The 18,596-nt window shown below is 30.2% G+C and overlaps 1 protein-coding gene across 2 annotated transcripts; it reads left to right on the top strand.

Annotated features, from left to right (window-relative positions):
* Positions 1 to 6,006: 6,006 nt before the first annotated feature.
* On the top strand, positions 6,007 to 12,730 carry LOC125859541 (protein IMPAIRED IN BABA-INDUCED STERILITY 1-like). 2 transcript variants are annotated; one of them, XM_049539309.1, is made up of 9 exons: positions 6,007 to 6,808; positions 8,216 to 8,500; positions 8,816 to 9,133; positions 9,497 to 9,724; positions 10,176 to 10,273; positions 10,722 to 10,812; positions 10,918 to 11,442; positions 11,800 to 11,929; positions 12,260 to 12,730. In XM_049539309.1, the coding sequence occupies exons 1-9, from the start codon at positions 6,422 to 6,424 to the stop codon at positions 12,277 to 12,279; spliced, it is 2,082 nt and encodes a 693-aa protein (XP_049395266.1). In that variant the 5' UTR covers positions 6,007 to 6,421; the 3' UTR covers positions 12,280 to 12,730. The 2 variants fall into 2 exon arrangements, with proteins under 2 accessions (XP_049395266.1, XP_049395265.1); XM_049539308.1 differs by having other exon boundaries at positions 6,008 to 6,808; positions 10,915 to 11,442.
* The last annotated feature ends 5,866 nt before the right edge of the window (positions 12,731 to 18,596 follow it).

The raw sequence follows: 18,596 nt of genomic DNA, 5'->3' as shown, positions 1-18,596 counted from the left end.
TTCTGTTTACTGATTCGATCGTAAAATTTTGATTTTTTTATATGTTTTTTTGTGATAAAAAATTGTTCTGTCATTTTGATTCACTGAAGTAAGCAATTTTCACATTATCATTAACAATTAAGGAAGCTTTCGCATTAGATTCCGTCAAGTTGTTGTTTTGGGCTCATTTAGATCTTAATTTAAGCTTGAATAAACTATCGACAATAACACCGATAGGTGTATAATTTAACAGCTAAAAATTGCTTAGAAGTCAAAAATAATATTTATGAAAAGAGGAAATAATGAATTTTGTTAGAGAAAGTAGAGAAAATGGTGGTGTCTATGGAGCTATTTCTTTAGAGCTAACAAAGAAGATAACAATGATATAGTTTGTTAGCTGCATGTGGAACCCACCATTAAAAATAACACCTTCTTTTGACATCTTTGTTAGATTTAGGGTGAAAGACTAAAATGAACATTTTTTGTAATACATTAAGGACCATTTCAATCATGTGTGATATATTAAGAACCAAAATAAAGCAACACACGTACATTAAGGACCATTTTGATTATTTTCTCATAATTCGTGCATCAAATTACTCTTTTTCTCTTATAATAGTACTTCCTCTGTCGCTAATTACTTGTCCATTTTTCCTTTTTTAGTTGTCCCTAATTACTTGTCAATTTTGACAAATCAAGAAAGGACAAATTCTTTTTCTCTATTATACCCTCAATTTATTACTTTGAAAAATGTAAGACTTTTTTGAAAATCTTTAAGTTTTTAATTCATCCACTTCATAATTAATAAGGGTAAAATGGTAAACTCACTATATCAATTATTGTTTTCTTAATATGTGTGTTAATTTAAAAATGGACAAGTAATTAGGGATAGAGAGAGTATATGTTTTGGTTGATTGCCCTCAGCCTAGGGTACTTGGATAGGATAGAATTGAGGTTGATCAAAGTGAAAAGCAAGCTCTACAAAAATAAGGTAAGACATCAATATCTGTTGGGTTACGAAGGTGATTAGGGAGTCATGCGAAAGCTTACAATTGCAAATAATATGGTTGATAAATCAGATGACAAAACCTTATACTAAAAAATCAAAATATTAGTATATGGAATTTGGTCAATTGACCTACATATTAAAAATATTAAAATTGTAGAGAGAAAATCTCTCCATAAACAAAAGTTTCTAAACGACTACATTGCGAATTCTATTGTGTTATGCTATGAGAATAGGGATCTTCAATTTATAGATCTCCAAACTTTTCCTCTAATGAAATAAACCAAATATGGAAGAGAAATATATTTTCTTTTTAGAAAAAGTTCAAACATTTATGATAATACTTTGACTTTTAATAAGAAAATCAGGGCAAAACCCTAACAATATCGTTACAAGATGAGTATCGCAGAAATGTGAATATTTAGATGGATGCAGACATGCAGTACAATCATAAATATAATACTCCATTAGATTCTTCCTGCTTTTTGAATATGATGAAGAATATGATCGTAGAAAGGATGAAAAAAATAAAAGTCTTTTCTTTTTTCGAATAAATTAAAAGGGTGCAAGTAGCACATACACGTTACTTGTATAGGCCTTCAAATACACATGTTCTTACTTACTTCTTAGATGTGAAAACATGAATATTATTAGCTTTATCAATTGTTGAAGACTTGGTCATTGGTTTCTTTAATATTGATTCATAATATGGTTGTTAGTGTATTCCTGTTTAAATTATATTCTTTTAAAAACTTTTATGTAACACGAGTTGTCTTTAAAAGTTCATATAGAAAGTTAGAGGTGTATTCAGGATTTCGGAAAGATGGGTGCACGATTACGAAAAAATGCATTTTAAATATAAATTTGATCAGTTTGACTTTTAGGTTTTTAATATGAACCATTAAATTTTAAAAATTATAGGTCCAAAATATATAATATTACTAGTTTTAAATTTTAATATACATATTTGATTTAATTATATAAAATTTTTAGGAACTTTCAATGTAAGACACTTGAAAATTTAAGGAAAAAAACAAAAGAAAAAATAGTTGAAACGTCAAAAGTGTAACCGATAACCACTTGGGGAGGTGTTACTCAAAAGGACAAGACTTAAATTTTTATCCTTACTTAGAGAGGTGCACTCAATCATCATCGTATTATTATATGATACTTGAATGTAGGTTCACACACTTGTATTTAAATATTTTTTAAAAATATAACACTATTATATATGATCTAGAGAGGGAAGCATGGGTTCACATGAACCCACGACACCCCCTCTAAATACGCCCCTGCATATAGTAAAATCAATTATTGATATTCGTAGAGCAGGTTGTATATATCACACACCCTTAAATGAATGCGATCTTCCTCAAATCATGTGTAAATACAAAATAATTCATGCATCGGACTATCCATTTAGCTTATAATATAATACTATGTGGTTTGGTTGATTGCCCTCGCTCAGCCTAGGCTACTTGAAAATGTTGAGTCGTGTGTTTAGTTGGGGTGAAAGAAAAAGTAAAAGTGAAAAGATAGTAGATTTTCTTAATGAATAAGTAAAGTGGAGGCATGGTGGAGCTAAACGCAAGTAAAGGGTAAAATAAATTCCTTTATTCAAAAATTTATACTTGTGCTAATACGATAAATAAATAAACTTTTTCGAGATATGTTTTATTCACATATCTCTAAGAAGTCTTTTGAATTACTCAAAAAAAAGTTATGATAATATCAATTAACTAAGAGTTACGAAGTTAATTTTTAAGTTTTCTTCTAATAGATTCGCAATTGCATTACAGTTCCTTCTACTAGCTATGAAAAGTTAATGTAAATCGATATGCCCTTCAATTATCAAATACACTAGCGATTTCTAACATTTATCATGACAATATCATTAATCTTTAACAGATACTATAATCAAAATTTCTTTATTTTTAAAAGAAGTGTGAAAAGGCTAAATGGACATTTATAATTTATATTTTATATTATGAATAGGAAGGAGAAATGTTTTTATCCCTACAATTTTGAATGAATGGATTTGTTATAACATATCCAATTGCAATTGCTTCTTCATTTTTTATGAAAGTTGGTGGTTAATCACTTGTCCAACATGAAAAAATGGTCCCAACCTTTGAACACTACTACTCATTAATCTTTTCATAATCTTATATAATCTTCTTTTCTCAACCAACCACCCTCCCCAATATTTACTATATATACTACTCCATAGAGATTATAGAGATTTAGATTTTGAAGTCGGCGTATATTCTAATTTTTTTTCAGATTTCTCCGATATAATTACATTAACTGTATTGTTGTTATTCAATTTATATATATATCAATTGAGAATTATTTCTTTTATATAAACTTTGACTTTAGACTCCTAATTTTATTGAGACGACCTATTTATCAGAATTTAAATAAATTTATTTGGGTTATTACTTATTTTCCCTAATGATGTGCAAGGACATGTGGAAAGTTAAGCAGTTTTATGTGATTAATAAATAAATTAGACAATAAATACTTTTCTAATGGGAAAAGTTTCTGCATGTGACAGAGCAGCATGAGAATTTGGAAGTCAATGCTCACTACTTTAGGATTTTAGTCATCACATATAATTAAAGTTCACATTAATAAAACAAGTGTGGTTACTATAAGACAAATGGAAATTGAGAAAGGGGTAAACACTTGCCAAAAATAATTAAATTAAAAATAAAAAAAAGCTTGTGGCACTCCACTGTATATATATATTTTTTCACATGGATAGTATCATGGTAATCATTATAATTAAAAAGGTAACTGAAAATGATTTGACATCATAATCCAGCTAGGAAATTGGGCTCAAGCATGCTCAAAAATGTCGGTCAAGTTCTAAACTCCTTATTATGATTTAGATTATTAATTCCGTTCTTGAACTATTAATCGTCTAAAAAATATTTTTCTATTTGATTAACTAAACTTAAATACATTTTCGATCTGTCACATGACATAACAAGTGGTCTCAAACTCTTATAAGAGAATGATACTCTTAATAGAATACTGAAAGAAGTGTTAAAAACACTCTTAAACTTAGTAATAATTCAGGTGTGTATTTCACTCATATCGCAAGGTTGATAGTGTATTTAAGTTCACATAATTAAGTAAATACTAGCTATTTTTAAGACTGTTTAATAAATCAAAAATTTACAGAAAAGTGGTATAGATCTTATCTGAAAAAGTTAGTACTTTTTTATTTATTTATAGTATTGAGTATATTTTTCATTTTTTATTGGTATCCTATATACCCTAAAAGGAGTAATTAGCCTTAATAAAATTTAAGTGGAAAAAGTAAAGAAAGAAAACAGTGAAACAGCTAATAGGCATTAATAGAAAAAAGCATCTCTCATTGTTCCCCCTCTTTACATCATTCAATTCACTTTCCCTTTTTCTTTTTCTTTCTTTATTCACACAATTGTCCTCTTCCTTCTCCCACTTCATCTTTCTAATTTCTAATTTTTTAAATTATTGTAAGTATAATATAAATCCATATAATTTACTCCTTTTAATCCATAGTAATTGATCGCTTTTCTTTTTACACGTATATTAAGAAATTATAAATAAAAATAATAATTTTACTAATTCACTCCTTACAAAGCTTTTTGAATTTTTTACAAATAAACATGAACACTTTAAAGAAAAACTAATTACAAGGTAATATAGGAAAATTTAGTTAATGTTTTTTTGATCTAGTAAGATAGACAACTATTTTTAGTAAGATGATCAATTACTATTTGCGGAAGGAAGTATCAAAAACAACTTCTCTATTTGTATTAGACAGAAATAAAGTCTACATGCATTATTCTTTTCAGACTTCACTTGTACTATGGCCGTCCATTTTTAATTGTTATGATTTTCTTTTTTTAGAATCAAATGATAAGAACTTTGAATAACATTTTATGATGTATTTTTTCATCATATTGATATGCAAAAAATTGCAATTTATAATACTTTTCGTATAATGTTTGAATATTTAAATTTTTTGTTTAAAATATCAAATTAATGTAATCTAATTTCACTTTAAAAATTAATCAAATTAACTTTCGAAAAATGTAATATAACAATAAAAAATAGATGGAGGATGTAAAATTTAACTATATATATTATTATTATTGCTCTAAATATAATTAATTAGAAGACGGCCCTCCCCATTAAGACCACAACTGTTACATAAAAATTGAACCAAACCTATACATTTATAATCAAATTTAATTAATAATAAACACGGTGGTATTTAGTCAACACCAACTCAACCAACATGTTTCCTACCCACACAGTATATTCCACGCGTTACATTATTGGCAAATTCACTCTCTTTTTAGGACTTGTTTTTTTTTGTCACTCTCTACACTTGCCCATACCATATAGTACTATCCAAAAATAACCACTTCATAGTTTTATATACACACCAAACTCAATACATATATATGTCATATAGAGTTTTTTTTAGGACTAATTATTGAAAATACCTCTAAATTTGATGTGAAGTAGTAATTTTATTTTTAAATTATTAATAACCTTAAAAACACTTATTTATTTAACTTGTTGAACTTAAATACGCATCTGATCTTACCGCATGGGGAAATACACCCCTAATTATTCATTACTTTTCTCGATTTTTTATTAACAGTTCTACACTTTTATTAGTGTTTGAGACCACTTGCTATATCATGTGGCAGATCAGATGTGTATTTGAGTTCAATTAATCAAATAGAAGGATATTTTTTAGGCTTTCAATAGTTCAAAGATGAAACTAATAATTCATATCAAATTCAGAAATATTTTGAATACTTCTCTTCTTTTTTTTTCTGATTTAGTCGAATTGTATTGATTTTGTCTAAATACTCGAATGTTGTTTTTTACTAAATAAAAAAACCTACTAGAACAAACAAGAATAGAAAATTTTAAATTTGTGCTCATAAAAGTCAATAAAGACTTGTTGCTCTCAAAGACTGCCCATTTTTTATTACTCTCATAAATAAATAAAAATTCCCACAAAAAAAAATGGCAAATGAGAAGAAACACACAACACAGCCTATAAACAAAGGCAGCAGAACGTCAGTGTAAAAAGTGCAGCAACTTCCTTTTCTCTCCGTTGATTGCGCTTCATTCCATTGCTGCTATTGCTAAGTGCTAACCCCATTAATAAACCTTGTAGTTTTCCTTCTTGACCACCTTCCGCAATTGCCGCAACTAAAAGTTTTGAGAGAGAAAAGGAAGTGACTTTAAACAGAGTTTTCTTGATCGTATAAATATATTTGGGATTGGCATTGGTTGCTTGAGAATTGAACTTGACCCACGTCAAGATTTAGTCGAATTTCATCTGGGTTAGTCTTTGTTGCCTGTGAAAGTGTCTCTAATGGTGGTTCTGGGTCGCCGTTGCTGACATTTTTGTCCACCATGGGTTGTGTGGCTTCCAAGCAGACTGTGTCGGTTACTCCTGCATTTGATCATTCGGGGATTCTCGTTAGAGATGGGGAAGATGTCGGATCGGGTAGGGGTCGGGTTGGGAGTGGTGGGTTTGGGTTGGATTTTGATTTGAAGAAGGTGAAGAAGAGGGGGGATTCGGGTCTGAGTGGTGCGGAGAGCGAGTTGGATGAGTCAGGTAGGGCGAGTTCGAATGGGTGTGGTAGTGAGTCAGTGAGTTTTAGGTTGGGGAATTTGCAGAAATATGTGGAAGGAGAACAAGTGGCTGCTGGTTGGCCTGCTTGGCTTAGTGCTGTTGCAGGGGAAGCCATTCAAGGATGGGTGCCTCTCAGAGCTGAGTCTTTCGAGAAATTGGAAAAGGTTTGTTGCCAAAATCATAATTTGATGCTCCGTTTTGCCATAGATTTTGAAGTTGAAACTTGAAAATTCGAGTTTTTGAAATTTGAAGTTGTGTATAGCATTTTACTTTTTTAAAAAATTGAAGTTTTGTGTGGGGAACAGACCATTTTTTTTGGGAACTTGTCAAACAGATATTTTTTGATAAATTTTCAAAATCTATGGTCAAAACTCAAGGGCTAGCTATGTGTATAAATCTCTGTTAGTGCAGAAGTTGTGTCCTTACTAGTAGTTGTCTTTTTCTTAATTTTGTCCTGTGATACAGCTGTAGCTTAGGGATGTCTCAAAAGTACTTACTCATTTGATTGTGATATATCAGGTTAACGTCTCATATGGCAGGGTACTTTTCTTAGCAATGTGAAATTCAAGACCAGACTAGTGTTTGTCCTCTTTGTCATAAGAAATTTACAATAACAACATACCCAAATGTTCTCTTTGTGTGTACGTGTAGTCTTACTCCTTCATAAATCTTATGAAGGTAAAAAGATTGTTTTCGATATCCCTCAAGTAAAGCATAACAAAAATTAAGTATGTAAAGCAAAATAAATTAATGTGAAGTCTGTTTCTCTGGCTTAATTCTCTTATTCTAGAATTAATAAGATAAGTTGAAAGATTTGTTCTTTCTTGGGGTTCTTTTGCTTGTTAGTTGAAAGCATTGTACCAAAATGGAAAAGGAATCGGGTGGTAGTAGTGTTTGCTGCTAGCTTAATGAGAAAAGTCTATCCTTTTCATATAGTTCTTTCAATTCAACTTAAAGCCGGTGAATTAATAAAGGTTGAGTTGCTAACTTGCTTTTTTCCTCCCCTTTCACGGACTAATGTTGGGATTATAGTGAGTCAGTTTGGTTGGCTCGTTTCGTATACTCATCCAGATTCCAAAATACATGCTTCCGCAACAGACATCTAGGTCTCTAAGTCATTAGTTCTCTTAAAAAAATCATAAGCACTGTTGCATTGATATTTCAGCTGTTGAAAGTAATATATTTAACTTGGATCACTGTTCCATAGCAGCTGAGAGGTGAATTTTACCAGTTCTAAAAAATTGTGACTTTCTTTACTAGTACCTATTTGGTGAAGTTTTGGTATCAAGAGAAGAATGTTGCTGTACTGAAATATGAAACTTCTTACAACTGTTTTATTAACATAAAGAAATATTTAAATGATGGAAACACCTTAAAACTCATGGAGAAAAATAGAACTGCACTTTTATTTGCTATGCACCAATTCAAGTTTGCTGCTCATCAGTTGACTAAGGTCAATATGCTTCTTCTTCTTACTTGGCAGACTTACTAACAATTTTTATTATCATTCTGTGACTTTAGGTTTTCTAACTGAGGAATGTTTTTCTTATACCATTTCACTGCTCTAACAGATAGGTCAGGGTACATACAGCAGTGTATTCAGAGCACGTGATTTAGAAAGTGGAAGGACAGTTGCCCTGAAGAAGGTGCGGTTTGATAACTTTGAGCCAGAAAGTGTTAGATTTATGGCACGAGAAATTATGATCCTCCGCAGGCTTGATCACCCCAATATCATCAAATTAGAGGGTCTAATTACCTCCAGATTGTCTTGTAGCATGTATCTTGTGTTCGAGTATATGGAACATGATATTTCAGGACTCCTGTCTTGTCCAGAAGTTGAGTTCAGCGAATCACAGGTTTGCCAACTTTTCATAACATTACCTTACAGCTTTATCAACTGAATCTTTTCAACGAATGGTTCACGAAAAAAAAAAATGACAAAAAAATTCCATTCGTTTTGTTTTGGAAATGTTATTAGTAAACTTTACCTTCTCTTCCACCCAGTGAGCTCTTTTTTTTTTCTTTTTTTTTAAATAACTCCATTGATCATTGATGTGCAAAAACTTACAATTTGAGTTTGGCATACCAAACTTTGTACATGATCATTGAGGGGAACCCAGTGAGCTCTTACTATTATTGTTGGGCTAAAGATGAGCTGGCTCATTTTACAGATTAAATGCTACATGAAGCAGTTGTTGTCTGGAATCGAGCATTGTCATTCTCGAGGCGTAATGCATCGGGACATCAAAGGTGCAAATCTTCTGGTAAATAATGACGGAATTTTAAAGGTGGCAGATTTTGGATTGGCGAACTTCTGTAGCCTTGGAAGGAAGCAACCACTAACCAGCCGAGTTGTCACTTTATGGTATCGTCCTCCAGAGCTTCTGTTGGGCTCCACAGAGTATGGAGCCTCTGTGGATCTTTGGAGTGTCGGATGCGTGTTTGGTGAACTTCTTACTGGTAAACCTATTCTTCAGGGGAGAACTGAGGTACCTCCTTCAATGTTTAGATCTCTTAGCACACTTAAGTGGTCAAAATCATCAAATCTTGTTAAACAAGCTTGCAATTGTTATTAGAATAATTGTTTGCTCAAATTACCTTTTCTCGTAGCTACTTTTATTGAATAGAAGACCACTAACATACTTCTGCAGAAACTGTACCCCATAAAAACTTTATTGCTCATACTGTTCCATCCTCCTCTTTCCTTAGTAATGCAATGTGCCTATCTAGCTCAAACTTTTCACGTTTAGTCTTTCTTGGTGAACTGATTTATTGCTTGCCAATTAACCTGAATACTTCTTAGTTTTTTGCTGCATGATTAATAGCTGAACAATCGCTCTTTTGTGCTACAGGTTGAACAGCTGCATAAAATTTTTAAGCTCTGTGGATCCCCTCCAGATGATTACTGGAAGAAATCTAAACTTCCTCATGCAACACTATTTAAACCGCAACATCCTTATGAGAGCTGTCTGTGGGACACATTTAAAGATCTAACCAAAAGTTCAGTCTCACTCATAGAGACTCTTCTTTCAGTGGAGCCACCGAAACGTGGAACTGCTTCTTCTGCCCTTGCATCTGAGGTATTATTTTAATTTCTTCTCTTTTTTTTCCTTTTTTGATATGGTAATGACAATTTCCCTTTCTTATCAATGTGTCTTGATTTTCATTTTTTTAAAACCTGGAAATGTTGTTTTATTGTTTGTTCTTCGCTTTTTCACTGTTCAAGTTGTTCAAGTGCATTTTGAAATCTTTCTCATGTTCTCTTCATCCAACTCTTTTTTTTTTTTACATGTTTCTCATGTTCTCTTCTCTAAAACTTAAAATTGTTAGTTTATACTTTATTTCTTTTGTTATCTTACTATTTATGTGCCTTATTTTGTTTTTTCCTGATAAGTTATTTATGTGCATTAGTTTTTGCTAATAGTAAATGCATGTATCCTCCCTCTCATGTAAAACTAATTCTTTTTCTTTATCTTACAAGTATATAAATTTCAAAATCTCTAATTCCCAACTTTCGGATTCTATCTTTAGTACTTCAAGACAAAGCCTCACGCCTGTGATCCTTTAAGCCTGCCAAAGTATCCACCAAGCAAAGAGATTGATGCCAAACACTGTGAAGAAGCAAAAAGGTGAGAACTTGATAATATTCTGCCAGGAGAATTTTTTGTAATATTTTTCTGGTTATAATTTTACTTTTAAGGGAAAATCACAATGGTTGACAAAAGGGAAATACCCTGCCCAATGCCCCTCTGCACCCTCTCCCCCAAAACCAACCCTACACAAAAGGACAAGGATGAAGCGTGCTTTCCATCCGTTATTTTGCTGTAAGGGTATGATTATGCTAAAATCAAGTCAATAATGCTCTTAAAACCATGATAACTTGAAACAGAGTATAAACTTGTTTGACTAAAATGGCGAAACTGGTTTTGATAGAATGATTACTTTCACAAAATGATAGTAATATTTAAGCTCCCTATCTTGCTCTTAAGTGTTGACACTAGCTCTTGCATTTGCTACATTTTCTAGCTTTTGCATAGATCTTGCTAAGTTTTGATTTAATTGTATGAGAATCTTCAGGAAGAAGCCTAGTGGAAGAGCCCGTGGACCTGAGACAACCAGAAAGTCAATCAGAAAACAGAATGCGACAAATAAACTGGCACCTGAAGAGGTATTCTTTTTTTCCTTATTTCCTATAAAAAGTTTAGATGCATTTTTTCTTCATTTTGCATATTATAGACAGAGAAAGCTAAATGATTTTTTTCTTCTGCAGAAGTTACCCGTCCAAAATCAAGGTGTTCCTAAAAGTAATGGTAGTAGTCTGGGTACTCTAAAAGAAGGAGACATTATTATAGGTCTTGAGCGACCTAAGCCATCCGTTGATTTGAGGGGAGAGGCTTCCCACATTAAGAATGCATCTCAAGGTGATGTCCCCTTTTCAGGCCCTCTTCAAGTTTCAGGATCAAGTGGTTTTGCATGGGCGAAAAGACGGGTTGATGATTCGTCAATGAGATCAAGGAGTAAATCAAGTTCAAGAAGCCTAAAGTTTGAACCTTCAGGTGCACTTCATACTAAAAATAACATGGAGCTAAAAAAACAAGAGAACTATGAAGCTACAAATGGAAGTCGCACCAATTCTAAGGGCCGTGACACCTATGAATCCACCAAACATGCAATGCAACGACATTGGAGCCAATTAGAGCAGACAGATTCATTTGATGCTTCTGATGGCTATCACTCTCAAGAACTGTCACTGGCTCTCTATCTGAAAGAGGAGACAGCTTTCAAGAGGATCAACGTGGTTAGTCAAACACTTTCTCAGGATTCAAATATAATAATTACACATTTTCTGTTCACATTGTTAAAACCTGCTTAAAATGAAGGTATGAGATTATTCTAAATGGAGCAGTCACTAAAAACATGATAGTTGATGAATTTAGGGATTTTCGGCTTACAACTTCTGTGTTTGATTCATTTTCTGTCCTCCTGTTATTTTTTCAAATGATGAAATTGGTGACTATGCTTTAGAATAATTAAGCCTCCATGCTTGTTACTGAAACATTCAGAGAAGCGTATAGCCAATTGCAAACTCATAAAATGGAGTTGCATATTTAATCATTGAACTTAAATTGATCTTTTAGAATCGTACCTTTAACAGGTTCAGGATCAAATGGACAAAGTTGAATTCTCAGGACCTTTGCTATCTCAATCACATAGAGTTGAAGAACTCCTGGAGAAACATGAGCGCCAGATCCGCCAAGCTGTTCGACGATCATGGTTCCAAAGAGGTAAAATGTTTCACTACTTTGAAAGGCCCTTTTTAATCACACCAATGTGTACAATACATTAGGCCTCTGAATTTATAAATTTAGGTAAGTGACCTGTCATTAACTTTTTTGCTACAGTCGTTATATGTTTTAGCAATTGTTTGGAAGTTGACAAGAGAAGATAACAAATTGACTCCTCCCAGACATGCATTTAAACAATTGCTAATCAGTTGTTAATATATCGTTGCTGGTCTTCTCGTCTAGTTCATTTACGTATTCTGTGGGTTGCTACTCCATACAATTGTAGTCACCAACCACCCGACTGAGCTTTCCTTTTTTTTCCTTTTTCAGTGAGGAAAAATGGAAACTGATTGTATGGTGCTCCCATTTCACACGGTATACTATACAGAAAAGAAATGAGGTACAAGAATTTTGACAGTGGATTCACAACAAACAAGAAAATCTCATATACTCTAAAGTAGCTGAATGCGATGAGCTGTTGATCTCGATCCATAGCAGTGTGCAGAAGACTCACAAAGTTAAGAATCGACTCTATTCAAGGGCTGCAGCAAGTTCTTCAAGAAAATAAGCAATGGCTAAACATCCTTCATTCGTTCAATTTCTGGAGGCCCTGAAAATAAATTCTCTGAGTATTGTCTCTCCACTCTCATCCTCGGCGTCAATGTATATAGTTCTTAGCTATCAAAACTCATTCATTTTTGCCCTTTCATCATAGAGTAGTGAGTGTATTCTATACCTTGCTGATAGATACATATAGTTAGTTCCAAGGGAACTCAGTAAAGAAGGTGATGCATTTTCCAAGCTGCCTTATTGCGTGTTAAACTCCATTGTCATTGCCCAAGAAAATCCAAATATATATATATAGGGAAGAAACATGTAGCATTTCTTACAGTAGATATTGAGAAGATATGAATCCCAGAAGGTCAATCACCAATTAATGAGTAATTTTGTCACGACCCAAACTCATGGTGTGTATTATCCACTTTGCCCCCAACAAGCCTCACAGATTTGTCCCGTGTGCTACAACATTCATAGAGTTCAAAAGGGTGTCATATGAATTTGTGTTATGTCTTGTAGAACTTTTCACTTTCTTATGAATTCGCTTAAAGATGACATATATACCCCTCTATCATAAGCTTATCTTTGATCCATATTCATCAGCCTGCCCTCTGTCATGAACCATCACAAGTTTATATGAGATATGTAGAATGTGATTAAATGAGAGGTGGTAATATTATTAGTTCCACGTGAGCATTGGTTGAATAATGATATGATATGATATGATGTCAAATCATGAAGATGGGAGTTTTGCTATGTTGAGTTAATATAATTGGGCTCCACCAATAGGCTATTATTTAAAAGGCCTTTGCAACAATTGCTTGGTTTTCACTTTGGGTGACATCTAATTATGCACTCTGTAAAATTATGGTCCAGACCTCACGCGCGGATACCAAATTTTGGTGCGATTCCAGCTTTAGAGGTAATAATCGAAATATTTCGGAGTTAAAAAAAAAAATGGTGAATACAAAAGGAAAATAAAATTATAAGTAAAAACATTTTTGACATACTTATCTTCCATAGAAAAATTAATATTGACTTTGTATATAGCAATTCACGGGATTTGATTTAATAAATTTAGACTCTAGTTTCATTGTGAATATTTATTTGTATGGACTATTTAAGTATTTAATGAAGTGAGGATATATACTACTACTAAATATCATCAATAAATAATAACTATATGAATATTTTGTTACATGTCATGCATTCAAGACAATCACTTTATATTTATTGGTTATGCAATAATTTTTACTGCTTCAATCTTCTCTCACATTTCCAACCGTTGGAGAAAATGAAAAATTAAAGTGAAGTGAATTAAAAAGATCAAACATGTTTGTACTTTTTTCCTTTTCTTTTTCCAAAATAGACTGTTCCAAGTGTAGTAGAAATATAAATCCAAAAAATAGGAACTTTTTTTTCAGAAATTCATCTATAAAAATATATCAAGTGAAATCCACGAAGTAAAATATGAAGAGGATAAAGTGTATTTTGAAAAAAAGTAATTCATGAGGCAAAATTGGTAATTGGAAAACATACATGATGCCCAGCATCATACAGTACTTCTCTAATGTTTTTTTCTTTTCTCTTTAAAATAAAAAGCTTATCACCTTTTATCAAAACTTTAATTTATAATATATCACATTCCTACTTTTCTCTAATTGATAATTAATTTTTGGCATCATCATCATCATGTTCCTTAAATACTTATTAGCATATGACAAACACGTGGTGGGTTCCCCCCTCCTTCTACTTTCTAACCGAACGCAAAGATAAATTATGTTACTCGATCTGAATATAAAGAAGTAAAACACATGAAAAATTAAATGAATTTGAATATATACATATATTATTCTCACTAAATTCTACTATTAATATATATTGTATCTTATTAATTCATTTAATCCTCATAAATTAATATAATTTGACATAAACATCGATATGAATTCGAAAGGATCACTTTCATCAGAGCCATGTTATGTTACATGCATATTTGGAGTATATATATATACTAGGCATCCGAGCTCGTGCTAGCATGGGACCAATATGTATCATTTTTTGTTTCAATTTATGTGATAAAGACAAAATTAAAGAGTTAATTAAACTTTAATATTAATTTATAATAGTTTAAACTTTTAATTATTGTTAACTATGGTAAAAAAAATTATGTCTTTTAACATTCTAAATTGCTAATTATTGTTGTATGATTTGTAATATCTTTTACGCAATTTTGAAATAATAAAGGTTATTTCTTCTTTCTCAATTTATGTGGTACTAATAAAATTTCGAGATTCAATCAATTTTTTTTTGTCTTTAATATTCTATTGTTAATTACTGTAAATAATTGTACTTTCTAAGTAATTTTCAAATAATATATATTATTTCATTTGTCCAATTTATGTGTCACCGATAAAATTTGAAGAGTTAATCAAATCTTTTACATATTTTTATATCTTTTGAATATTTAAGTAAATAATTATTGTGATTTATAATATTTTATACAATTATTTAAAAAAAATTAAACAACAAACAAAACGAATTCATCATAGGAAAATTACCAAAGCATCCTTGAATACATCAATAATGGGTCTCATTTTTTGTTTAAAAAAATATGCATATTGGGAGGATATTTTTGTCCAAAGTGGAAATAGAATAAGTATAAAGCATTAAAGTCTTTCAAAATTTAAAATTGTTAATTCTTATTGTATGATTTGTAATACTTTTACGCCATTTTCAAATAATAGAGGTCATTTCTTCTTTCTCAATTTATGTAGTACTAAAAAAAAATTTGAGATTCAATCAATTTTTTTTGTCTTTGAAATATTTCTAGTTGTTAATCACTGTAGTTTATAGTACTTTTTAAGAAATTTTCAAATAATATATATTATTTCATTTGTCCCAATTTATGTGTCACTGGTAAAATTTGAAGAGTCAATTAGATCTTTTATATATTTTTATATCTTTTAAATATTTAAGTAATTAATTATCGTGATTCATAATATTTTATAAAATTATTTAGTATAGTAAAATAAATTTAAAAGAAACAAACAAAACGAATTCATCATAGGAAATTACCAAAGCATCCTTATACATCAATAATGGGTCCGACTTTTTGTTTTTAAGAAATTGCACATTCGAAGGAAATTTTTGTCCAAAGTGGAAATATTGTGTAAAAATGTGTATTTATTGTGATTTTGAATGTTTTGTGGGGTAATAGGACGCACGCAAAGTTAAGGTGTCTTTTTGAAAATCAGGGACAACTTCAAGTATCACTTAATGTTTTTTCTTAAAATCTAAGTACTTTCGTAAACTATGTGTCAGATCAAAATCAGATTAACAAATTCAAAAGGAATGAGTAATAAATAGCTCATACAATGACATATTTATTACTCCATTTAATTAAATAATAAATATGTAACTGAAAATCTTGTTAGCTTTTGGTTGAAAGCTTAACAAGATAGTTACAATGATAGTTGCATTGTGGCTTATTATATATAGATTTATTGAGATAAAGTGATGATTGGCATTAATGTCTTTTTCATGAACATGACAAGAAATTATGGTCACATGACTTTGTTTAATTCTTACTACATATATTTTGTTTGATCCATCATCATATCTTCCTGTCTTTTCTCATCCTCCATTTTTGAGATATATCAAAGTACAATAATGTTTTCTTCCTGGAAAAAAATAATAATATAATCATAAAAAATGTAATGCAAACTTGTTGACTTTGTGTTACTCTCTTGTCTTAACCTTTGATATTATTTCACTATTATGAGGTATAATTTTTAATTTTTTTTGCTATTTTTAATTTTATTTGTTTATACATTTGAGTATTCAATTTATACTTTCATGTGATGGATTCCTTCTTCAGATATTTTCGTTTGGCCATAAAAATTATAAATGATTTTCTTAGAATAATTTTTTACTTTATTTGAAAATAAGTATTTGATTAGGAAAATTTTAAATTTTACTTGAAGTTGTATTTCAAATTTAAAAAAATAGCTTATAACTTGTTTTTTAATTCTCTTTAACAGTTGGAGTTACTTTTAATTTCAATATTTATCCTAAATTTCTGATTTAATTTTTATAACAATAGTTCCATATTTTATATCATCTACCAACTATTACTATTACCATTTTGAAATTTTACATTATAGCTTTTATGATCAAACATCTACCTAGTTTTTATTCTTCACCCCCATTAGTTGTTAAAACCAACCTATTAACCACTTTGGTCACCTACCACAACACTACGAAGTAAATAAAATATACTATTTACCAAGATTTTCTATTTGCTAAACTACTTTTTTTTTTGGGCATAAATTCATAATATATAAAAATAAATTTAAGTTTTGACATTGGGACATAGAAGAGTAAATATGAAACATTTTATTTTTATGCCCAGCCCTATGACTAACGTGGTCTCCATCCTTCCCCTAGTTGGGTGTTTAAATCATTAAAGAATTTAATTATTTTTTTACTAACATTAAAAATTTCAGTAAATAATTTAATTAGGAAAAACTGTATTCATAATAAATTAGGTAATCAAATGTCCGAACCTAATTTTAAATTTAAATATTTTAACCGTTTAACCTTCATATACTTTAATTATGATGAATTGATTTTTGAAAGTTGGAGACGATATTAAATACTTCCTTTGTCCATCTTTACTTGTTCACTATTGACTTGACATATCTGATCTTTAAGAAGCAATACATAAAATGATAATTATTATATCACTCTTTGAATATAATAAATTTAATATTTTAAATAATGCATTGGGGAAATAACTTTACTTGATAATAAAGGTAAATTAAGAGTGTGATAAATTATTTCTTATATTTTTTAAAACTGTACAAATAAAAATTAACATCTATTTTTAATATATATAGACAAAAAAAGATGTACATAAAAGGTAATACTTTAGAAATTATGTAAATTCATCAATGCATAAACTTTCTTCAAATAAAAATAATATATCCTCTCTACTAACACAACTTAGACTTTAAAGTTAGATAGCATAAATATCACTAAAGGTTATAAGTACAACTTAGACTTTAAAGTTAGATAGCGTAAATATCACCCAAGGTTATAACTTATAAGAGTAACTAATTCAAGATTGTAAATTCAAATCTTGGAAATATGTACAATCTATCTTTACCAATAACTTTATTTTAAAGTGAAACTTTCTAGCTAGCTCAAAAATAAAAATAAAAATAAAAATACATAGCATCAAATAGAGTTTACAAGACAAAAAAGCACAAAGACAAAAGAATATTTGGATGTCAATCTTGTTGTTTTTTTAGTTTTCGTTCGAGGTGCGATATTATATCGGAATTTAATTATTTCAAATTTTTTCTATTTAAAATTCTATTTGAGGAGAAACGCTCCGATTTTTTTTATAGATGTCGACTTTGTTGATTGATTCAAAATTTGTTAGTAATAAATTGAAACCAAGGAACAATTGTATATTGTGATCCAGATTTTTGCTCGACACTTCCTTTATTGTTCAGTTTTTATATTTTATCTTCTGAACTATTTCTTTTTAATATTTTTTTATTATTATTATTTTATATAATAAATAAATATAAACCTTAAGGTACCGCTAAGCATTAACAAACATGCTTTCTCACTGACACCCCAATAAAAGAAGAAGAAGAAAAAAGAGCTACCACGTGACAAAAAAATAAATTAGAGCATAGTTTGTTTTTTTTTAAACCTTTAACGTGGAAATTCTGCAGGAGCTACTTGATTTGTTGATTATATGAAAGATGAGTAATAAGAGAATTTTATTTTGTCTGTGATATTAAATATATTTATTGTTGATGGATCAGATTATTTACAATTGTGGAAATCAATGAGGAGTTTTTTCCTGAACTATACAGATTCAATTATCATACATCCAAAAAACAAATTGATATAATGTGAATCTAAATTCAAAAAACTTAAAAAGAATCAAAACTAAATTAATTTGATTTCTATTTTCACTTTTATCAAATCAAGAATTTAAGAATTAAATCAAACCAACTAAATATTCCCTCCTAATCATGCTACTTCCCACAGGGTTATATTTTGTCTTTTGCATTACCAACAAAGATCATAA

This window comes from Solanum stenotomum, chromosome 3, assembly GCF_019186545.1.
Source record: "Solanum stenotomum isolate F172 chromosome 3, ASM1918654v1, whole genome shotgun sequence".
NCBI lineage: Eukaryota > Viridiplantae > Streptophyta > Magnoliopsida > Solanales > Solanaceae > Solanum > Solanum stenotomum.
This window is presented reverse-complemented; position numbering and strand designations above follow the sequence as displayed.